Below are 24910 nucleotides of genomic sequence, written 5' to 3'. Positions count from 1 at the left end.
TGGATATCAGCAAAAGTTTGCCACTACACCTATAGGACTTGTCATAAGATATACAACAAGAAACATCTCTTTCCCCAATATTTATTTTGAAGGAATTTGACCCCAGCTGCCCAAAAAGCAAGAGGCAAAATGATATTTAGATTGAGCATTCCCTTCTGGAGTTCATGAAGTGAAAGGACACTAAAGCTAAAATTGTCAACAAAAAAAATGCAAAAAATTCACAAAAGAACACTTCCTAATATTTGAAAATAATTCCAAGGGTTTTGGTCTGAGTATGAGTTTTACTCTAGTTTGTTTGTTTTCACCTTTCTCTTTATACTTCCTTCCTCTTCCATTTTTCTGGATATTTCTGTATGTCCCACACAAGGAAACCAGGCTGGAATAACTCTGACAGCTTCTGCTCTTGTTACAGCTCCTGCCCCCCAGGCTGTCTGTGCTGACCGACCACACTTCACCTTTCTGTTGAGACAGGAGACCCTGATCCTTGTTATTCTCCTTTAAGAGCCAGCAAATAATTCATAACAAATTGCTGATTTGGGTAATTTCACTCCCTCCTCCCTGTTTATGAGTTATTTACGATTCTCATAAATACACTCGCTGAATATTTCCTATTAACAATTCTGGTCTGCATCTCATTTCAGAGCACTTTACTGCAAGTCTTCAGCGTGTGACATTTGAGCTGTGTTATCTAATTTAAAGTAAGGATTTCTGGTATCCTTTTCCATCAGATGACTGAATTCCTGGGGTTCACTCTTCTTAGCAGCTTTGGATACTCTATCAAAGAAAAGCAAGGCTCCCCCTGTCACACACACTGTGATCTCTGACAACTATTGTCACCTTTCCCTGCCCCAGGTGTAAACTGGAGACAACACTTTCCTACTCACCTTTCAAGCACGTATTTCTGTAATAAAATAATGTCCTCTTTATAGGCAGTGTGTTAAATGAACCTTTTTCTGGTCTGGAAAGTGATACCAGCTCTTTTTTCCCTATGAGTTCTTCTTGCTACAATGTCCACATAATCAAATGTCTTTTATCATTATTGCCCAATACATGTGTCTAGGATTTATTTACTGCACTCTGACCAAACCTTCTCTGAAATCAGAAATGTTAATTCTTGCCATAATTTATGTTTTGTAAGTAAAAGTTGTTCTTGATGGTTTCGGTCCTACAGTTCCTGTTTTTCTTCTTAAACATCACCTACTAACTATGTTGGAGGGAGGGAAGACAAATATGTGTCAGACTCAAGGTGATACACATGATTTCTATAGAAGTGGAAAAGAATAAGAAAATTAATTGCTTATTCATTGGTGCTAAACATCTAGGTAATAAGTACAAAGAATTGGAAATTCTCCTTATGGAGAGGTGATCTGGTCAAACTTACCATGCTGAAAGCCAGTGAGGAGGGTTGTATGGTTATAATATGAAAAAAAAAAAAAGAATTAAAAACAAAAATTCACTGGCCACTGCATTTTGAGGAAGGACAAATATGTTCTTTGTTAATAATCACTGCTCTCTCTCATTCAGAACTGGAGTGGCACGAACATGTATAAATCAGTGCAGAGTTTAGCAAGGTGAGGGGTGCCTGCTTGTTACAGATCAAAATTAAACAAGCAAAGAGAATGAGTTACACTTTCAGCAGTTGTCTGAACAGAACCAAATGATGTTACAAATGAAACTGCAGTGGGGTGAGCACGAATAGTTATTTCAGATAATTCAAGATAGTTTCCATACATAAAGCTACTGCAAAAAGTTTAACTCACTTCCCGTTCATCATGACGGTGGACAACATGGAGTTGGTCCTTACACTGAAATTACAGCAGTTGCCCAAACACTGCCTAGTCATAGCCTCATAACATTCAATAAGCATGATCAGAGGCTTTTTTTTTAATATTCATAATTAAATTTGACAACAATTTAATAATATATTTATTAAAGATAATATTCGCAGCACAGGTTATAAGTAAGTTATAAGGACCTTCTTGTTATTAAAGTGATTTAGTTTCCATCACTTTTTATACCAACTTTTAACTTCTTTCTAGTTATTCAGATAATAATCTACATATTATTGTATCACCAAATAAAGCGTTATTATATTATTGATGCTATCCTTTCAAGAGTTTCTGTGTATTAATAAGTATTTGGGACCATGGCAGATATCACTGAGCTGTTTCCAGTAAAGAGAAAATCTACTAAAATGGTCATTCTAAATGTACAGTTTGAAGATGTTCAGCAGAGTCATATGAAATTTTAGCTGCTAAAGAAACCAAAGCCTGATATAAATGCACTGAGATAACTTCTGGAGGATTCTCTCATTTGTTATCTCTTTGCTATCTCGTTGTTGACTACAGGAGTCAGCCTAGTCAAACTGATCTAAAATTAAATGTTTAAAAGATGTTTTTGTCAAATTTTTTTTCCCCACTAAGTAATTGAAAAATTGCAAAAAAACCCAATTTTAAAACTTTGTTAAGGTTTCAGGATGAAACATTTAAAATTTAGAAAATAAAAATAATATAAACTTCTGGTGAAAATTTCAAGTATTTTGGCATAAATTATATGACACAGTCTAAGTTGCATGATCATATTTTTCTTTTTTCCCATGAGTTCTTCTTGATACAGTGTTCACATAATCAGATGTCTTTTATCATTATTGCCCAATAAGTATTTCTAGGATTTATTTACTGCACTGTTGACCAATCCTTCTCTGAAATCAGAACTGTTAATTGCCCTGTGTATTTTTCTGATTTGATTTTTACCATAGCATCTTAGTGTTTCAGAAACCATAGTGTAACATTTCTTTACAGCTGGAAATAGCATCAGAATTCAGAGAATAAGATTAAAAGTATTTTCTAATTTTATAATAGCCAAATTATGCCTTATTCTTTTGATGGTGTTGCATTATCTACAAAATCAGTTGCTTCACACACAGATATACCTGAGTCTTCTCATTACCATCAGTGGTGCTTATATACTTCTGCTCTGTCAACTCCCAGAATTAATGTCTCCATGTCAGATTTAGGTCAGTTTAATGCTACTGAGAAATAGTTTCACTCTCACACTACTCAGAAAATGAAGTCATATGCAAATGAATGGGAATCAGATTGCAGTGAAACTTCTCAGGCACAATTTATTAGTCTCTGGTACATCAATCAATGGCTGTGCATAAAAGATACGTATCAGACTAACCCTGTATCTTTCATAAAGCATAAAATTTGCAGTACCTATAATGTCCTTTTGCATAAACTTAAATGTGAATTGGGAATGTTTGCAATTATCTAGAAAATGGCCTGCTCTTATAATTATTAAAGCAAATGTATAAGCCCTGGATGACAGAAAACACAGTTCTACTGCTATTAAGAGACAATTTAATGTATGAAATCACATTAGCATGCTCAAAAGATGGCTTTCAATCATTCACATGAACATTACAAACCTGTTCTACGGAACTCCAAAAAGAGGATGGGTCATTTTTAAGGATAAACCTTTATAAGTACATTACTTGCACGTTGCAAGTAGAGCAGAACAGTTGTCTGCTACCCTGGGAAACCATCAACTATACAAACTTCCTTCACAAACTAAGAAGAAAAGCTACTTGTATAAATCTGATACAAAAATTTGGGATTAATGCCAATTTCCAGGTCTCATTACTTAATATTGCTTAGATGTTTCTCTCCCACTTCAGGAGCTGGGAGGCAGGGAGGAAAGGGAGGTGAAAAAGTTTTGTTCGTGGGGCCCCTCACATACTTTGCCACAGAGCTAGAGACTACTTAGACACACAGCTTCCTCTGCCTGGGAGAGATCAAATCAGTGACCAGGCTTGTACCCTAATGTCCAAACCACTGGATACCTGAAGGGGAGACTGTAGACACATGGAGTACAGACCTATCTGAAATATCTGGGTTTATGTGCCTGAAGTTTCCTCTGTAGAGCTTGTCTGTCTTCCTATACTCTCCCACAACAGCAGTCACCCTCCTCAGCCTTTGTTAAGATCCTCTCTTTGAGGATGGACATTTTTAAATCTTCCTGCACTTCATCCTCAAAGTTTAGAAAACTTCCCTGACGTACTCCCTCTTTCCATTTGCCCTCCTGCCATATAGCTTCATGACTATTCCATGGGCTGATGACTGCTTTTTGGAAATGTGCTTCCAAGTTCAGAAATATTAACAGCAGGAAACCCTACTTCCAATAGCATAGACCTTATCCTGAATTTTGAGGATTACCTGGCAGTTGTATATTTTTACTAAAATGTTGCTTCTGTAAAAGTTACACATTTTCTTGGTTCAAGAGAACCTCCATCAAATTCATAGGAAGGTATCCAAGAGGTAAAGGCAGAAAAACAGAGACCTTCTATAATTGAACGTATTTCATATTGTCTTTTGTATAAATGGTTTGCCTTTTTCATTATGGATTATTTAATGTCTGTCAGAAGTCAAGAGCCAGTTGTGCTGTAGCTATATTTCTGACTAGCTGATAAATATGAAATCCAGTTTAATTTATGAGAGGACAGGTAAGTGCGAGACCTTGATATAGAAGATACATGAATGACCAAGGTCAAAAGCAGTAATAGACTTTTGTGTTTAGAGCTTAAATAATAACTCATAATCAGTAGAGATGGGAGAGGAAATGGAGGTCAAACACTGGTAGAAAGATTGAAGCAGCAAGTGCAGGTGTTATTCAAACTGACAAAGTAAATATTATTTCAGTGAATGGCATTCACTTTGCCTTTTTTTTGCCTCACATTTGTGATATACAATAAAATAGTACCACCTTGAACTGGAACTACTTATCTATTAAGAAAAGAGAGGGAAAGGTGTCCATATAAGACTCATACACACACAAACTGAAGGGATATCTCATTTGTGTAGACAGGTGTGTGTGTATTTATACTTCATTGGAAAATAACACCCAAGCTCAGTTTCCATTGTGGCATAAACATGGTTGTATTTCAGTTTTTATTTTCTACTTGAATTATCATCTATATCTCCACCCATAAAAGATTAAAATGATTTCCAAATAATTAAAACCGGAATCTGTCTGTCAGTGCTAAGGACTTCCATATTTTCATATTCTCAAGGCTTTGGTTAATGAGTCCTCAGTTGAAAGAAATTTTTATTAGAAGGGGACCCCTGGGACTATCTTCCTCTGAAATTTTCTAGTGGAGTGAAACAGTACAGTTTAGAATTCAATTATGCTCATGAAAGAAGAGTTGCCTGTCTCACCAAAGAAAATGGAATTAAGAGTACTTGTTGGAATTCTTTACCATTTTTTTTTCTTGAACCATACATTAAATAGAGATTCAAACCTGTGGGAAGTCATTCTGAAGCAGAAGTTAGTGCCCATATCAAAATGGACATTTATGATCCATGGCAACACACAGGAGAAAGACAAAGCCTCAAGCTAAAGTCTGAGTGAAATAGGTTTATGAAAAGAGCAAGTTAGAGCAACATAGAGCAAAAACTATCTTCAGTCAGAAAAAAAATATGGAAAGATAAAGGATTTCTGAAGTGTTGGCTGAGTTGCAGACAGATATGCACAAGGATGAAGTGGTGCCTGAAGTGGTGTTCTCTTACTCAAAGAAGAGCAGAGGAAAGAGAGGAATATGAACAAAAGTAGAATTAATAATCTCACCCAGACACGTTCCACATGGACTGCAAGCATTGGAAGATCATTTAAAAATATAAAACAAAAAATAAAATTACAAGAATAGAGAATAGGGCAATAGGGCTCACTAATAATCTGTATGTCATCCAGCTGTATGGCTGATATTCCCATATAGAATGTGCTCAACCAAATATTTATAAAGTGAACTTGGTCATTTGTGCTTAAAAACCATAGGAAGAGAGAAAGTTTTAGAATTGATGTAATGTCAAAAGTTACTGCCTTTTCCTGATTGAGATCTAGCACAAACACTAATTTCAAACACATAAATTGTATGTAACAAGTTCCAACAATAGAAAGAAAACCTGTGCTACTTTATGAATGGCAGTCTAGTCTCCTCAAATTCTTGGTCACATAATGCAAAAAACCAATCCAACCCATTACTGGTCTGAATTACAATGCACATAATCTTTTCAGTGTGCAAATCCATCTACAAGAAACATAGAATCTCTTAACCAAAGGTCAGAATAAGGAAATCAGTCAGCCAAATATTAAATGAGAAGAAGGAGGTGAGTTATTTTGCCTGCATTCAGTGCTTTAAAAAGCAGATGCCAATTTTGTATTGTCATTATGGAGGTCTGATATAATGGGGTTCAGGAGTATTTTTCTTGTATCCAACATGATAACAAGGTAAGACAAAAGTCTGACACAAATTTACTAAATCAGATCAGTAGGACTTCTGAGATTACTTACTGCTGATACTCTTTTAAATAAGAAAAATCAGAGAATGCTAAGACTTAGACAAAAAGGAGTTTAGACGAGCACAGACCACTGATCCAACAAGCTGTGGCGGGACAGCTGACATCAAAATTAAATGCTTTGGTTCATTTTGATGTCATCAGCTCTCAAAGCTGTCCTGGAGTTTATGAAAAGCAGCTTGTATAATCAGTGAGTATATACTGATTAGTAATGGATTCAAGTGTACAGAAATGTGCAGGCTACCAACTGCACCCATTAAAGATAAGATGTACAGACGTGTACAAAATTATTTTAGTGATGATTTGTATGGAATAGAATCAAGATGATGTTCTGAAATGCACATGTAGTTCCTTTTGACTGCTCTCCAAATTATCAAAAACATCTTCAGGATACTTGCCAGAGGAAAAGTATTGTGATATTTTTGACTAGCATATTTAAATAGTAAGTTTCTCTCCTAAGTTGTGGAAGTGTGTATGGTTAAGGTGGAAAGAAAAATGTACTTCTTAAAAGAATGGAGAAAATCATCAATAAGAACATCACAACCTGTACTCCCAGTGAAGTTAGAGAGCAATATAACAATAAAATAATTCTGTCAGATTTGGAAGTTGTTGGTCCTACTCCACCACTTGAAGCAAAGTCATCTTCAACAACTAATTAATTACATTTTTGGAGACTAGAGCTCTCTAGGATAGCTCTGTATGCAGTGGCAAGAAAAAGAGAGTGAGAATGCAAAAGAGAGAGGACACTTCTTTTAGTCAAAACAGGGCTTGTTTTAATTTGTTCTGACCTGTCCCTGAAAGATGTTTGCAAACTAGAGAGTTTAGCCTCTTAATGACTAAAACTAATCTTTGTGAATATTTCCTCACATCACAATATGTCAAGCACTTCAGAAAAAAAAAAAAGTAGTTTTCAAACTATTCATTGTTCTTACCTCTGTACAAAAAAATCTTCTCCTCAAATAAAGAATTTTTTAAAAATAAAGATTAGTGACACATGGCTAATTTCATGCCCCTAAACTCCAACTGGAGAATATTCTAGCATTCAAGTAAAGGCAATGAAAAGAAGTCTGTGGTCTCCCTTATTTTTGTAAGACTGCAACTTGACATCGGTGCCATGTACCAGGAATGAGAGAGGAGGTGGGTCAAGTGGAAAAAGCAAACTAGTATGGACATTATAGGCTAGGATGCTGATGACAGTTACAGTTACAGCATTTCCAGTGGGACTTATGTTGGCAGTAATCCAGAAGTTGTAAAAATTCTTAAGGGGTACTGATGAAAATCACACAGCTGGTTCCTTCCAAACAGAGGAACTCAGAAAACATAACCCTAAGAGCAGATTCAGCTACTACTTTTAATAACTCTTATCGCTGTGCATTTTTTTTTTTCACATCTCTGGACAGCAATATTAATGTTGCTCTCCCTGAGCCACACTCTGTGGAGCACCATTAACCTTCTTGTCTCCTATGAATTTGCTGCCTTGCTTCCTGGCAGAGCACACAGACGTGCCCGTGTACACACAGACACACACAGCGAGTTGCAAGACTGTTCAAACAACGTTGGCAAAGTTTATAATGAAGTTTTAGAGGAGGCATACATTGTACTCAGAGGGCAGCCAATAGATCTAGCACTACCCTCAAGTACACAAAGTGCATTTATAAATCTTCAGTCTTCAAATTAATTTCAGGCTGCACTGCACACTCTTGCATATACCAGTCTCTTATGTACCTGTTTTTTAATTGTTTCTCTCTCTGATATAATGAATGCCAGAAAGTAACCCTGAAGCACTGATTTTGCATCATAAATCACAGTATCTTTTCAAAAGGGAAAGATAATTACAACAAAATAGCAGCTCAAAACTGCTTGGATTTTACTTCTTGCCTTTGACAAATAGCAGAGAAAATAATTGCCTAAAGACAATGTACAACATTGATTTAGATGACTTGTTATGCACACACAGTGTTTTCTGTGAAAACAACCTTCTTTCCAGAAACCAAAACAAAATGAAACAAAAAACCAAACCTGAGAACTCTTGAAGCTCATGACGAATTAATTTATTCAGGGCAAAACACTGCACATTTGTTATTCCTTGTCTGTTTCTTAAAAGCCTGTGTGTCACATCTCTTCTGCCCTCTGTATATATATCTGTGTTGTAGTTTATTTTAAAGAATACTTCATTTTATCAGCCTGCTTTCTTATTACTCCTCTTATTTTTCATGAGAGTTGTCTTTCCTTGGCTTTTTTTTCCTCTGTAGCCCTTTCAGTTTTGATGAAAATGCAATAGGATGCCATGGTTATACGAACCACTGTGTTCTGTTTGTTTGCTCTCTTTCTGGTGTGGAATTTGTCTTTACAGATTCTGCTGCTTTTGCTGAAAGCTGCTTGAGGCCACATAAAGTTAAACTCGAATATACGATGATCTCTCATAATTGTTGTCCCAGACTAGGCAGTATCATTTGAATCATATAATAGCCATCAGATGGTAGTGGACTTCTCATTATGAAAAGCCAAGTAGTATTGTCTCGTTCTTATTTTAAAGGAATACAAGGGAAACAGAGGCAAAGTTATCACTGTCCAAGCTTGCTAGCTTGAAGATTGTTCAATCTAATTTGTCTATATAAGTTATTCTTAATTTTGTATTTACTTCTTCTATTTTTAAATAGCAATGAAGACATACCCTACATGATATAGGTAAGCTGTTTTACCTCTCATCTGCTGTTCTCCATCCCCAGTCCTTTCTCTCCACCTTTTAGACCTCAGATACAGTGCCTGAAACCTATTTCTCTAGGCTAGCAATTGCATTAAAATCACTAAGGTTTGTGTCTCCAAGAAACCAGGGCAAACACTCTGCTTTGCAGTGCCAGGATTTACAAGGAAAGTTGTTCAGCAGCTCATCTGGAACTAGCAGAGTGAGGTTGCACCCTAATCTGAAGGCCTCCAGATACTACTGAAGTAGCAATGACATAAAAGATGGAAAGGGCATACGAAAAGCAGGTAGGCAGCTTCACCTGCTACTTCCCTGGTCTAAAGGATCCGAACATAACTCTGTTCTCTTCCAAAAGTTTTCTTTGCTTTTCTCCCCGCTGTAAGTCTCTCTTTGAACTCTTTTGTGGGTATGATCCTTAACTGCAACCAACACCTTTCGTGTACCTTCTTCCTCTTCCACCCCCCTGTACAGTGAGTTTCCCATGGCACATCCACCATACTTGGCAAACAGCACTCAAACTGTAAAACAAAGAACCAACAATACTCTTTAGCAGGCCAAGGTTTCACAAAATAATCTCAGCAGGGATGTATTTAATTGTAGTATTTTAGTTTTCATACAGAAAATAGTAAGAGGTAACAGGCAGAAACTGATGCACAGGAAGTTCCACCTGAACATGAGGAAGAATTTCTTTGTTGTGCAGGTTTCCCAGAGAGGTTGTGGAGCCTCTCTCACTGGAGATATTCAAGAGCCATCTGGGCACAATCCTGTGTCCTGTGCTCTGGGATGACCCTGCTTGAGCAGGGAGGTTGGACCAGGTGACCCAGTGTGGTCCCTTTCAATCTTACTCGTTCTGTGAGTCCACGATAAAAGCACAATAAAGTACCCAGCTAAGAATTGACATTTATGACTTATTAGCCTAGCAGGTTTACTCAGTGAATTTACCATTGCTCTGTAACTTCTCACAAACTGTTGAGTAACTATGAATTTAATTGCAAGTACAAAATTATCTCTTAAAAGGTACAATATTATTCCTTGTAAACTTCACCTGTGGTATTAAAAAATTACTGTCCTCTACAAATTATGGGGGAAAAAAAGACATTTTGAATTTATTATTATAATATAAGATCTACCCAAAGTAATTTATGCAAAATACCTCTGATTGGAGCAACAGAAAATCAGATATAGAAATTTCTGCTAAATAGTTTGCTGCTCTGAAAAACATCAAACTAGGCTTCTTTTCCTAGACTGAAAATCATAGGGGCAGGAACGTACTGCCACAGATATCAGTGAGAGAAGGGACTAAATTTTTTTCTTTGGGGTTTGTTGGACAGAAGAGAAAGAAAAAAAATATAGAGGGCACCCCTAGGCAATTACACAGAATTGGGTAATTTACTACTGGAGATGAGGCTTGGTTTGAAGACAAATATTCACTGGAAGAGAATGTAGAGGGCAGGAAAACAAGCTGATTAACCATCTCTGGACAGTATTAAACAAAATAAATGTCATAAAGAGAATTATTGCAAAATCCATGAAGGGTAATTTCCCTTTAATCTTTCCTGTCATAGCCATGTTGTCAATGTCCTACTGGAGGCAATGTGCAGAAATGTAGCTTCTGTTATTAAAAAAAAATAATAAAATTGTTCATTGTCACTATTGTCACTAGAGGAGAATATTTCACTTACAGTGAAATACAGCTGATACTTTTCTTAATGGCCTAGATAGTAAATAAGGCCCATTTTAAAAATCATTTTTTTAAATAAAAGAACAACAATCAAATGGAAGTGACAGCAGTCAGAATATGAAATTCACAACGGAAATGAGAGCTTCCAAATTATCTGTAGATGCTGAAAGCAAAATTTATGTCCTTGGACTTCGTACTGCAAAATTCATCATTGCTGAAGCACCATTTTGATGACATTTTGTAGCACAGCTTTCCATTAGCAGGATGTTTCTTTTTCTTTGCTTATTTATTAGTTGTGTGGTTTGGCAAGAACTCTTGTAAAACAGTTCTCCAGAAGAAAGTCTCACATATTTTCTTATTTTTTTAATATTGGAAGTAAACATAAATGAGGATCTTTTTCCTTAGCTGTAGAACTAATATTCAAAATAACAAATTAATTGACATATCAGTGGCCCCTCTTCGACTGGGTCCTAGGGAACCCCTCTCCAGCACTGGGTAGTTTCTGAGACTAAAAGCTCAGTAAGAGAATGACTTGCCTTAGACAAAGCTTCCTCCAATCCCTGTTCTATGCTTTACACCTGGAAGCACAGGGGAGGGTTTATTCTCCCTCATAAAAAATAAAATAAAAAAATAGAGCAAAGCAAATACACAATGTCATGGGTTGCATCTGTGACCACTCTCAAAAACACTATAATGTATCTAATTTTGTCTCACAAAGCTCTCTGGCCTTACAGTCACCATGACAACACATTTTGACAGATACCTTGATCAGTATAAATATGTCACTCATCTACTAATTATGTTTGTGGAAATCATTTATTGAAATCAGGTTAGATAGTAAATTAGCATTGAAAGTCAGTGTGGTAAGAAGTGGACACGACCCAAAGAAAGGAAAGAATCCAAACATATCTGAAATGCTCAGAATCTAATTCCAGATTCAAACACTAATTTCACTTCTGTAAAGGACTGAAGAAGCATTCAGACTGAACATACTCAGGCCTTGGAGTTAAAAATTGAAATTCAAGGATATAGGAGTTAAACTGTGATTTCCACAAGGTTAAGTGAAAATATACTTCAAGTTACTTTCAGGAAAGCTTTACCTTGTTGAACATTGCTGCAGTGATTTCAGCAACCGTAACAAAGAGAACATTCATGCATGGCTGAAAATGTTTTAAGATTTACATGAATGATGTGAAAAAGTGGTTGAGAAGAGAAACACTTGAACCAAACACATCTAAATTCTGACCTTCTGAGAATAGCCAGACACCTTTGGGTTATGCCTGAATGATGCTGAAAGGAATACAGAAGGTCCCCTCCTTCTCATATTGCAGAGTGTTCTTTGGCATTCTAGACTGTTACCGTTAACTTCTCAGTCTCAAATAAGCTGGGCAGCAGCTTTTGATGTACTTTTAACATAGATACATGCACAGAATTACGTCAGTATCCAATTTAGGTACAATACAGGGCACACCTTAATATAGATTTGGCTAAGTAGCCCTGACAGGGAACAAAGCAGCAGGAAACCATCAGAAGTGGCAGAAAAAGTACAGCTTTCTAGAAGTTTAGATTCACCTGAAGACTGAAATCAATGCTGACTGTTTTCAGTTGGCATACCATTCCCACGCAAAATAAACAAAAAAGTAGTTTCCTAGTAAGTTTATATACCATAGCCAACAAATTGCTGCCCAGTCAATGTCACTTATTTCCTCCAAATTATGAAATGCTGAAGAAAGCTGTCATTCTCCTCCATAAGAACTTCTGCCAGCCCAAACACCACAGTTACTAATCAAAGGATTCTCAACAAAACCACTTCTCCTTTTCTTTGTCTGTTGTTTTCAAAACAAATTTCTCTATCCCATTCCAGACAACGCGTTCTGACCCCAAAGAGAATGTTCAGTTCTGTCCCCTGAGTTCAGCAGTTCTCACCCAGTTCAGTCTATCAGTTCTTCCAGCTCCCCATCGCTCCTCACACAATTATATCCACAGCTGCCAGTTCCCAGAAGAGACAGTATCCAAACCTCTCATCTATGAAAATCTTGCTCATATAAGTAGCTCTATGCAGGAAGATAAAACTAGGATACCAGACGTCAAGAAGGAAGTGAAACTGCAACTAACTTTAAAAATACATATACTCTCAAACTACATAAGATCTTAATAGCATTTAGTATCATGACGGCATGGCAAAGTTAGTCAATTAGAAGAAATAGGTCTCTGTTAAGTACCAGACACTGTAAAAGAAACTTTTCAGACCTACACAGAAATGTTAGTAAGGCTGGTATCTTGGAGGAAACAAAACCACAGACTTCCTACTGTTTAAGAACAAAGTATGACAATCATGAGCAGCATAGAAAATGTCACTGAGGTTCTACATGGGAAGAGCCCTAAATGTGTCAAGCAACGCAATATCAGTGAGAAAATGGTTTCAAACTACCAGGGGCTAAAACCAACAAGGTATACTTAGAAACAAATGCTCACCTTGAAAATTTAATGCAGAAAGGAAAAGGTTTAAGTAATCAGATTGCATGGTAAGTGATTCCCAGAAAGCTTTTCAGCCCATCCTGTGAGAACCTGCACGCTGGGGCATAGCTATGGTTCTTGCTGTCAGGGTGTATTCTCATGGAAATTTCTAACTGAATCACTCAGTGGGCACATTTACATGGCAAAAAGCTGTAGAAAAATCTCCCAAAGCCAGAGGAAAGCTATACTGCCAAAACTGTTAAGTCCTAAGTGGGTTTCCAAATAAAATTCAGTTGCTCTATTGGGTGCCACTTGAATGAGTCAACAATAAACTAAGGCATTAGTTAAAAAAGGCCTTCTTAATATGGAAAAGTATCTTTCAGTTTCTGAAACAGCAATCCCCTTGAGAACAAACTGAAAGGTGAGACTTGTGAAAGGCTTTGTCCAGTTTCAGCCCAGCGCCTTTCATATGTTTAGAGATGCATTCTACTGTTGCTGCATATCAAGTTTGAAGCTTTAATGTGGTTTTCATCAGTTGCACAGAGCAAAAGAAACATTTCTTTGGACTTCAGACAGCTTTTTAACATTTTCTGTGTTGTGACTAACCTTCTAACATACAGGCCCATTCACAGACCACTTTCACTCCCTCTCTTGTTAACCTCATCTCACGCCTTTTCCCTCAGAAGTTTGCCTGTTTGAGTACATGAAAAGTTCTCAGAAGGTAAGTTTAAAATGAACTTCCTTCAGTGAAGGGCTGTTGTGGAAGTTGCAATTGATTTCATTTCAGTCCCAAAGCAATGGGACCTTGGATGCCCACTGTTATTTCATAATGATCTTCATTATTTGTTTTGATCTGTAGATTTCTCCAAGTATTTTATAAAATTAAGGCAAAACCACATATTTTTTTCCCAAAGACAAACATCTTGGGTGTATGGTTGACATATTGTTGATGGTGACTTTATAAAACAAAAAAACAAACACAAGAACTACGATAAGAAGTATGCACAACCTTGTTTGTGATAAATGCTACAAGACACTGGAGTTGCAAATACATGCTGCACTAAATCCTTCTCTAAAAATAACAGTAAATCTGTTATGAGTCTTGTAAATTATGTAAATCTGACATGAATCTTGAATCTTAAGGAATTCGGTTACTTAAACTCACGAAAATATTCCAAAATATGATTTGAACAGTTGTTCAGATTCAATATTAAACAGTTGTTAAAGAATTGGACTTCCTGCCTTTTACATCTAACAGATATGTTATGCAAGAATATTTTCTCTTTGGCTACTTGAATAGTAAGAGCTTTTAATATCTAATATAGAACTACCAGCTGCTACAACCTAACATGGAGAACTCCCTTGGTCTGCTGAAATTCCCCCTTAAAGACCACAAACACAGACTTCCATTGAGTCCTTGCCCATGTGATACCGTGCTTCTCTCTGTGATGTTTCATGTGCAATTTGATATTACTTCAAATGTATTAACCAGGCTGCCTATTTGTCATGTTTTATTAAGATAGCAAGGCTGTATTTGGAGGGATGGCTCCTAAGAGATGCAAGATGTAGCCATACTTGAAGCCTAATTCGATGTTTGGCAAGGGGGCAATATTTGTGATGAATGCACATTCCAACCTCCCATATCATGACAAGTGTCAAAATCTCTGATTTTCTGTTAAATAGAAAGCATCCTATGCAACATCACCATATTTTCTACTTAAATGTATATATTTAAATGCTTATTTACAACCTTTTCTTTCCATCTATAAAAGAATATTTTCCACCCATTAGAGTTGTGCAACTGGCCTTACATTCTGCCTAATACTCCATTTGATTACAACTTGGTTCTTTATAGTCCTTCATTTTCTGTTTAAATGCTTTGTTGCTATTTAAATTTTCCATTTACACAACATAAAGTCTGGCAAACAACACCAAGAATAAACATATACGGAATATAGGAATAGAGTCGTATCCATCATCCTCTCCAGAACAAATAAAATCCACTGCCAACTCTTCTTGATACTCATAGCAATAGTTGAAAAAAACCCCCACCTATCTACCATGAAAAGAATTTCTCATGCAGATTATTTCCCAGTCAAACAGGGTAGGTGGATAATAGCACTGAAAACAGGGAGCGAAAACGGGACTAAGTTTTAAATAGCATAAATGATAGCAGCATATAGACAAGGTAGCTTTAATCAGTCAGCCAGCACTAGAGAATTTTAAAACCTGGCAGTTAGCAGTGTTTTTCTTAGCTTGTGGTATTTGAAGGACATTGATATACACATCAAACAGAATTCAGGACATGCATTGTGGAAGTGCCAGTTGAAGCTTTATGTGTAAGCTAAAGTTGGAATTCAATCCCTTTATCATACACAGACATACAGACTCTCTCCTATCAACCTTCCACTCATTTTGAATGAATAACAAATTTTCTGAGGATTTACAGATAAACTTGTTCATTAAAAGCTAGTCTCTAAACCAAAAAGTGTCACATACTCCACACCACAGATTTAGCATAGGTCAAATGATATACTGATCTTGCAATGCTCATTTTGTTTTATTATTCATAAAATTATAAAATGCTAAATTTCTTTAAGCGGTCATACTAAAAACAAAAACAAAAAAATCCTCTTTTTCCACTGAAGGAGGGTATGAACAAATATAGATTCCCAAATATTGACCTTTATTTTCTTGTCTTATACCTGCTTTAACCTTTCCATCACTTTCTTCATTTTCCTTCCAATGTGCAGAAATGTGCATGTATGAGCATACATACATGTGCCCAAATAACATCTTCCTTCTGCTTTTTGTAGCCACACTACCTCACTTGAAACTATTTCACCCAAATCCTTTTATCTTTCTGCAGTGTGGCCCTCATTGAGATAATCATATTTTGCCATAATTTTTAATAGCTAGAAGTTCACCAATCAGCAGAAGTGGTTGTGTAATCTCTTCTGCAGGAGAGAATCACAAAGGCTATCTCCCAGTGATCTAAGGTAAAATAGCAAAATTGGATGTCCTTCTAAAATAAACTCCTGAAAGCAAGTTGATAAGAGCAGTTGTATCATTGAAAATGGAAGAAAACAACCATTTTGAAAGATATTTCTCTGTGTACAACCTGTAAAACAACATTGTCTTCCTGAAGAGAAAACTGCTGATTAGAGGATGACAGGGAAAGACTTAATATATCTGTTCAAGTGGCTTTGTTGGCCTGTTTTCACATGCTTATGATGAAATAACATGTTTCTCCTTGCATGGGAATTGCAGGATATCTTCCTGCAATGGTACATGCTAATGAGAAAAAAAAATGGAAGTCCTGGAAAATGAAGCAAGACTCCTTAGCACAAGCACCTAGTTACCAAATCTGCCAAGTGCACTTTAAATCATCATATGCAGCCTTTGTACAAAAACTGGTATATACCAAAAATTATAAACTAAACCCAGTTGCTTCCCATTTCATATTTTTTTACATTTGAAATATTGGTAAACATCTTAATGGTTTTTTAATACTACCTGAGAGGAAAGAGTGGGTGAAAAATGTAATGCAACAAACTTCTCGGAAGAAAGGTAAGAAAGATTTGGAAACAGACTTATGATGAATGCTTTAAAGATGAAAGATGATTACTTCTGGCTAAGTTCTGAATACTTCAGCTGCCATAAAAGGGAACAATACACATCTGGCAAATATGCTGGGGAAGATGTGACTAATTGAAAGGGTTTACCTCCAGAAATAAATTTAGGACGTTGCAGTGCTTTGAAGATAAGAAGTCCCCTCACAGCTGTAGGTACAGCTGATCCCTGGTGGGGGGGACTTGCAGCCCAAGATGTGGAGGGGGAATGGTGTCTCCTGCCAAACTGTGTAGAGAGGGTGGAGATTGGTCCTGCTGGTACCAGGCTCTGGGATGGAATTCCTCTTCACGGGCACAGGCCAGTACCTCTCCTGCAAGGACAACTGACAGACAACACCTACTTCTAGGAAAACACTCTACAAGACCCAGTATACTAAGAGTCTTTTTAAAAAATATATTTAGTGAGTCTTTCATGACTCTTTTAAGCAGCAACAGGATTTCAGTCAGGACTGGAGAGCAGGTTTTTTTATGTATACCTAAAACTTCACTCCTTTCCCAAAGGTGACAATTGCTTGTGTCACAGTCAACAAGAGCCACAGGTGCTTAAACAAATACAAAGTTGTCTTTAGTCTTTTGAAAAGGAGGTATAAATATCTGAATTTGTTTCTGTCCTTTACCTTAGACACTTGTTTTTGTAGCTGTTTGTACCATCATGCAGTATAAAACTGGTGAAAAGCTAAGGAATCATTTGGATGGAAGGCATGATACAATTGTAGGAAATTATTGTCTTTGTTTCCCAAATGTCACATAATCAATGAGAGGAGAAATTGTTTCTTTGAGAAATATTAGTGCTTCTAAAAGATCAACGCTCATGAAAGAGAATAGCTGAACAACACCCTAGCTATCCCAAATATTTTTTAACTTCCTGAGACAATGATTCTTGAATGTATCCTATGCACACATTTTTCTTATGCATCTTAACAGAAGAGACGTGAATGGAAAGGGAGGCTTTGCCTGATCCTGTTTTGCTAACTCAGATCAGGAATGACCTCTTAATGATCTTGGATAGAGTCTATACAACTTCTACCAATAATATGTTTTGATGACTTTGTAAGAAAATAGCTTGAGACAGTTCTTTAAGTTTTATGCACTGGAATACCTTCCCATTGCTAGATATTGCAGTGCTTTCATATCAATACTTTTTTAACAATGCTAAAATGGAATTAAAACCAAGCCAACTCAAGCTTCATTTTCATAAAATGGAAAACTCTGTATGAGTGTTCCCTTTACCTTTGTGAACCTGCTGATGATCCGACCAACTGGATTAGTTACAAAATGCTGCAGAGGAAGGTGCAGCACGTTGTCCAACAGCTGACCATGCATAGCCCGGGAAGCAGACAGGGATCCCCTGGTGAGCACATAAGCACCACAGCAAACGAGCAGGCCTTGGGAATGGATAAATTGAAAGACAGTATGAATGGCTGGGTTGGGAAAAGGGATGGAGCTTGTTCCTGTCACTGTTTTCTACCACAGTGACCAATCCCATAGTTGTGCTTCCTCTCTTAGTTTTACAAATGTACGTATTTGCATTTTGTTGATACATCTTACTACTTCCTAAGTATGATTTTCCTGCAGTTAAGTCTCTTCTGCTAGCACACCACTTCACATCCATATGAATCCCCACCTCAACGAGATGCCAACAGAGCTTCATTAGGTTACATATGTATGTTCCAAGAATTCACAGCAATATCATCAAATTAAACTGCATTTTCTTCTACATGTCTGTAATATGGCTCCTGCTCTCCCCAAGTTTAACTGTGTTGCACACCATGAAACAAATAGCACTATTTCTTTACTGACACATATTCAGGCAGATCAAACTTGGCAAACAGTGAGAAAGAGTCATAAATGCTCATCCTTGCCTTGAATGAATCCCAGAAGCCCGTAGATAGAAAGCTTATAGTTTCGTGACTGTTTCCATTCTGTGAAATCACTAACTTGTGCTGTTTCTGCAGTCCAGGTGCTAAGCCACAGATTTTGTCCAATGCCTAGTGCATTCTGGCCTACATAAGCAGCTATGGTTAACCACATCCATCGCCAGCTGAAGGCTTGGAGGTATTTCAAGACAACTGACATTTTCATCTAAAAGAAAAGAACACATGAAAAAGAGAAGGTACTCGTAAAATCATAAACAAAACTCTCACCTTGAAAAAACAAATAACTCATAAAATCATCATCATTCTAGAAGGCAAATACACATTATATAATGGGAATTGGATACATTAAATTCTGAATAAATCTAAATAATTTCTTAAATAAATCTGATAAATTAGGTATATAAAATTGTACTGTGAAAAGGATTGACTCTCCCACTGGACTCTGTTCTTTAATGATACATATCATAGGCAGTCTTGGCTCCTGTAGTGCAAAACTACAGATGTTAGTTACTGTGCAGTAAACTAGACAAGGCATTCACAGTGTCTTTGATACTCTATTGAAATGTCTCAAGTTTTCAGTTGGCAAATGTTTACCCTACAGCAAATGTGAGGAGTAAGTTATCTTACTTATTTGTTTGGGATAGTTGCATGCACACAGTTATTTCAAAGTAACTGAATCTGTAATTTGCTTATCCCGTTCAGAGTACTTTGGAATAGTTTTGCTTATTTATTTGGCTGAGATCACTCAAAAAGAGTGATCTAAAGAAATGAAATACATTTACTGTGGCTTCGATAAATCACATTAAACTTGAAGTATTCACTGATAACTTATAATATTCGTTTAAACTGAGCTTTATATAGTTTAGTTCACTTCCAAGATAAGATCAGATTGAAAACCATATAGAAATTGTTTCACTTACATAAACCAAGACAAAGATCAGATGAAGTAGTAACTCTGAGACAGAACACTTTATAACTATATAATTTTGTCTCTTTAATTCTTATTTAATCTCAGAAACCTTTAAGACTTCTCCTAAAGTATCTTTACCTTCAGATCACTAGGACATTTATTTGATTACTGTATAACTAGAGGCAGCCAATAATGCTGGATAAAAGCTGTTTGCCCTGGATAAACAGGACAATAACTGTTGTGCTGTTCTCATCCTTCAAAGGAATGACTTTACTGTAGGAGAGTCAAACTTACATTCACCAGCAACACAATCAATATTTGAAAATTTGCCAGTCTTGTAATATCAGATTTGCTTAGGGCAAAGGAGAAGCATCCAAAGTCTGCAGCAGAAATGTGTATAGTGTCCTCTAGCTTTTAAGAAGGCTGTTGTGTTAACTACCTTAAGTCACCTGGTGACCAATTAACTGATTTAGAAATGCCCCATGAAAATATCCTCATCATGGCACATTTTGAAATATTTGCTTCTAGAACCTTTTTCTCTGCAAAATATATAGTTTTAAATCTTACTGAAGCATAGACAAACTTAAAAAGAGTGATTTTGGAACACAGCTAAATCATATTGTGGAGGGTAGGTGACAAGACATGAGCAGAGATTATCAGTATTTCAGTGTAAACTGCTCTCATCCAGCACAAGTAGCTGCAGGGACAGAGCCCAAGTTTTGAAAAACACACAAAGATATGTACTCACATGTGGACAGACACACAAAGTCATGGATACACATGGATATGTGTGAAGGAACACAAACACATGTGCCCATATTCACATCACCAAAAATACAGACACTCACACACATAGATGCACAAACACAAATCCCATCCAGAAAGGCAACAGACTGTCTGGACCCCACCACATAAGAATTCTGAACAAATTTTAGTTGGCCCAAAATCTCAGAACAGTGGAAAACTGTGGTTTGTTTTGTATACCAATAACTAATAGAAACCAAATAAAAACAAATAAAAAACACAAAGAAACAAAAAAATCCCAAACTCACCAAATTCCAGCAAAACCAACCAACCAACCAAAAACCAGGAAAAAAACCAAACCAGAAATAAAACCAAAATTACAGAATGAGACACTTGTTCTTCCCATTTCTATACTATTTCTAATGGCTGCCCCAAGAGAATTGGTTTCTTAGGGACCTCTATGTATGTGTCAGCCTGCACAGTTCCTTCCTTTATCATTCTTCCTTTTAGTATCAAAAAGAATTATTTGCTTTGCCTTTGGTTGTGGTTTCTCAGAGGAAAACTGAATCTCATGCTAAATCTACTGCCCAATACACAGATCAATAAATGTGATGTGGTCAATGACACTGATGTGGAGGGGCTGAAGGAGCCCAGCCAGAGATGCAGCAGAAATGGGAAAACTGTGGCAGGACTGGGGAAACTGTGGAAGAAATGGGAAAATGTGGAAGAAATGGGAAAATGTGGAAGAAATGGGAAAATGTGGAAGAAATGGGAAAATGTGGAAGAAATGGGAAAATGTGTCAGGACACAGCAGGCACCACAGGGTGAGTTTCAGTGCTTGGGCAGACATCACTGCCCCTGCAATCATCCTGACCTTTCCTAGGGAAAAGGTAGAGCACTAGAGGCAAGCAGCTCCTCCGTTTGATCCATGGCATTATCTTGACCTAAACTGTCCAGTCTTCACAGGGACAGCAGACAAGATTAAATACTAGAGAAAATTAATAAAATCCCTAGTTTAATTGGCAGCTACTACCGATATTAAATAGATCCTCTTAAAGAATAGTGTTTCTGAATCACTAAGGTTGAAATGTAATTGAAAATGTGCTTATGAGAAACATTTTTTGCAAAGCCGGTGAAACTGTGAGGATTAGGTTGAAGTATCCAATGTGATCAATATCTTGCAATCACATTAAGTCCTCGGGCAACAGGGACCCTCATTCCTTCCCATTTCCCATTTTCTGTTTTCTGTTTCTAGGCACCATCACAGGCAATCAGACATGAACAGAAAATGAATTTGCTACAAGCTGGTAGCATTGTAAGTGGCTTTGATATAAGTGGAACAAGGGTCGGTAACTTCTAAGCTCCAGTAGCCTGATAAGAATATTAAGTCTACCATTTATCCCCAATGAGTGCTTGATTAGCCATATAGTGCTCTGCTGACAGAGTTCACTAAAAATACATTATGCTAATAACACTTGAGTGCCAGCAAAACTGGGGAAACCCAAGTCTTAACACAAAGAATGAGTCATTATGGTATTTACCTGGCAGACACAGTTATAGGCAAAAATATGGGAGGGGGGGAGACATCTTAGTCCTGTTTGCAGACATGAAAAGAAACAGAGGTGACTTCTCAAAGAACATTAGGATTAAAATAAATAAAAATAAACACCCAGCGTTGTCAAGCTGGCATGTGGAAAATAAAGATTGCTTAGTTTTTCAGAGCAGGCAGCTGCTAGTGGAGATGAGTCACCTGTATTTATCTTTGTCTGAGCTATGTCAAATGGCTACTCATTGGAGCCTCTTTCTGCCTGGTTTAACACCGGGAGCATTTCCTCCTTACTCTGTGCTCAGACCACAGTCGGGAATTCCCACTGCCGTCCCACAGCTCCCTGCTGTTCCCAGCCCACTGCCATCACCCCTCTCAGCTGAGCTCCTGCTGACACGGCCTTTGCTCTCTTCTCAGAGAAGGATTTGTAGTCTGTCCCTCTTCTCAGCATCAGCTACAGGTGTTGCATATCCCAGCAGCCATCCAAACTGTTCTGCAGGTGTAAGAGACAGCTGGGTGCCGAGGTTCTTTGCTGCTTCAGATTAACTCACTGAATCTGCTTCTCCCAAACGCTGAACACCTAGGTCCTCCTCACAGTTCTCCTGTCCTCTACTGCAATTAGCACCCTAATTAGCACACCTAGCAGGACTCTGGGCTGCATGCAGAAGCCAGACCCATTCTATCTGCCAGCTACTGCCCAGGCAAATTGGGGCACAGTACCTGGCCATGACTCATAGCAAGGGCAAGCAATCATTTCACAGGCCTGCAACTGAGACTTTTGCAAAAGAGGATCAAGCTTGGAAAAAAAAAAACAAACAGACGTGATTAATCTGGCCATTAGAGCTGGTCAATTTTATTTTCCTGCAAATCTTTAACTAGCCAAAAATGCTTTTTAAGCCCAGCCAAAATTAAGTCAAATTTGCCAAAAAGTTTCAAAGAACAAAATAACATTTCAAAAGGCAATAGAATGTCTCCTAAATTTCAAAAATAATTGATTTTTTAAAATCTATTTTAGAGGTGCTGTAAAAATATTTTCAAGAGTTGACGAAAGTTAAAACCAAAGTGTTTTCTTTAGAATGCGTAAAATGTTTTAGTGTACCTGAAATATACCTCTATTTTTAATGCTTGATTTTACCCAGAAAATGGAAGAATAAAAAATAACCTGGGACTCTACTAACATTGAGAAATATTGACAGTGAGCCAAAACCCTCGGCTACTCACAGTCAACTATCACAAGCCACCAAACTGTTTAAATGCAAAGGTACAAAGAAGCTAAGTAATCTGATCTATCGTAGCTGCTTGTACATGAAGCAGAGAAAGGTCCAGGCAATACAGAAATGCAAGAACTTCCATGTCACAATTTGTCTCATGCTAATGTAAGTGCCTAAAATAGGTCAGATAAATCATGCCTTAAAAATGCCCATTTCTTTTCACTGACTAGAGGGGAAACAGGTGACTAGTGCTGGTGTAAAACATTCTACCTTATCAACGTCAACAGTGGGGTGAGATGAGTTTCTACATTTTAATAATTCACCAAAAAAAAAATAAAAAAATATGTGAAAGCCCCAAACCAGGAGGCCAGAAGCTGGAACAACTGAACAATGGAGAAGATATAAATTCTTTTTGCTTACTCTGGCATTCAACATTTCATGATCTGTTTAGTCTCCTGTGTTTTCCCTCCTTTACTTACCTTTTCTCCCATTTAACCCTCTCGTCTTCCTTTTCTATCCATCCATCTCCTGTCTTTCTTTCTTGAAACCCCACACCTTGATAGCTGTTTTTTAGAAGCTACTGTTGACAGTGTCCACCTGTTTCTGTCATCTGCTGGCTATCTTTCACCACCATTGGGAAATGAAAGAGAACACTTTAAAAACCAGGAGCATTGTGGGAATTGCCCCAACCAGGCAAACTGTATCCTCAGTAGGAAATGACATTAGATGTGGCTCCAAGCAAGGATTACTCTGTTTTTTCAGACTTTAACCCTGAAATGCCACTTTCATTACCCTCCATTTTTAAATTTATTTTCTGGACTCATATCTCCCTTTGAAGTATTGCTATGAAATCAAGTATTCCTGGAACCCTAATCTCATTTTGTGTCTTGCCCTTCAAAGACCTACTGTGAATTCTAGATGCAATATTTTATGTTTTATATTCATCTGGTTCCCTTGCAAGCAAGATATCAAAGTCCTTAGTGGGGTCTTAGAAGATTTTTCACTTGGTCCAAATCTGGCCCATGATTTCACCATTGATTTCCAAGTTAACAGGACAGTGAGCAGATTAGAAAAACACAACCCCTATACCTAAGCAGAAAAGAGTTTTGTGTAGAGTTACTTAATAACAAATTTAACATTCTTTTGGCATTATATATGTGTATGTACATTTATATATATATACATGCACTGCATCTACCTCTTAAATTTCATTTCACTTTCAGATAGAGCTTTTAGATTGTGCCAACTGCTCCCTACAAAAACACAGTAATACAAAAATGGAAGGCAATCTGTATTCTAGCTGTAAAAAATCATGTATCTGACTACACCTCTGAAGAGAGAGAGCAAAGCCTGTATCACCTCACTCCATAAAAGCAGTTTACAGGCACCAGACAACTAAATAGAAAATATCATTCCAAAGTAACTCACCATGCTCCTGGATGACTGAACTGCTGATCACTTTGTCTGGCTGTATGGAAAGTTAATGCAAGCTGAAAGTTTTCAATTTATAGCAAATAGTGTACTTAAGCAGCAGAAAATTATATACTTACTGTTCCACTCCAACTGTGTATGATATATGGAGTCTAGTGGAAAAAGAGAAATAAAACCAGGTGGTAAATAATCAAACCATTCTCTTCATTAGCCTTGGTATATATTCTACAGTTTTGCAAGCAATAAGAAACCACATGCAATGCTAATGCCTTTTGTTTTCTACTGTCCTTTACTTTTTGCCATTTATATTTTCAATATTTCCCCTTTTTCCTTATTGTTCCGTTTTTCTCCCCCTTCTGGGATT

General features: G+C 37.1%; 1 protein-coding gene across 1 annotated transcript in view; it reads right to left on the bottom strand.

Moving 5' to 3' along the window:
- The window catches only part of LOC113982120 (canalicular multispecific organic anion transporter 1-like), a 34508-nt gene extending 10902 nt beyond the window's left edge, over positions 1-23606 (bottom strand). The window contains exons 1-3 of the mRNA XM_039387907.1: positions 23595-23606; positions 18690-18909; positions 18058-18212 (exon numbers count right to left, since the gene is read on the bottom strand). Of these exons, the coding sequence (XP_039243841.1) occupies positions 18058-18212; positions 18690-18909; positions 23595-23606 (387 nt within the window). The remainder of the gene's footprint in view (positions 1-18057; positions 18213-18689; positions 18910-23594) is intronic.
- Between the last annotated feature and the right edge of the window lie 1304 nt (positions 23607-24910).

The sequence above is a fragment of the Pipra filicauda genome, unplaced genomic scaffold, assembly GCF_003945595.2.
Source record: "Pipra filicauda isolate LSUMZ 115617 unplaced genomic scaffold, ASM394559v2 scaffold59_size3379749_pilon, whole genome shotgun sequence".
In the NCBI taxonomy this organism is placed as follows: Eukaryota; Metazoa; Chordata; class Aves; order Passeriformes; family Pipridae; genus Pipra; species Pipra filicauda.
The sequence above is the reverse complement of the archived record's forward strand: the minus strand, read 5'-3'. Positions and strand labels throughout refer to the sequence as shown.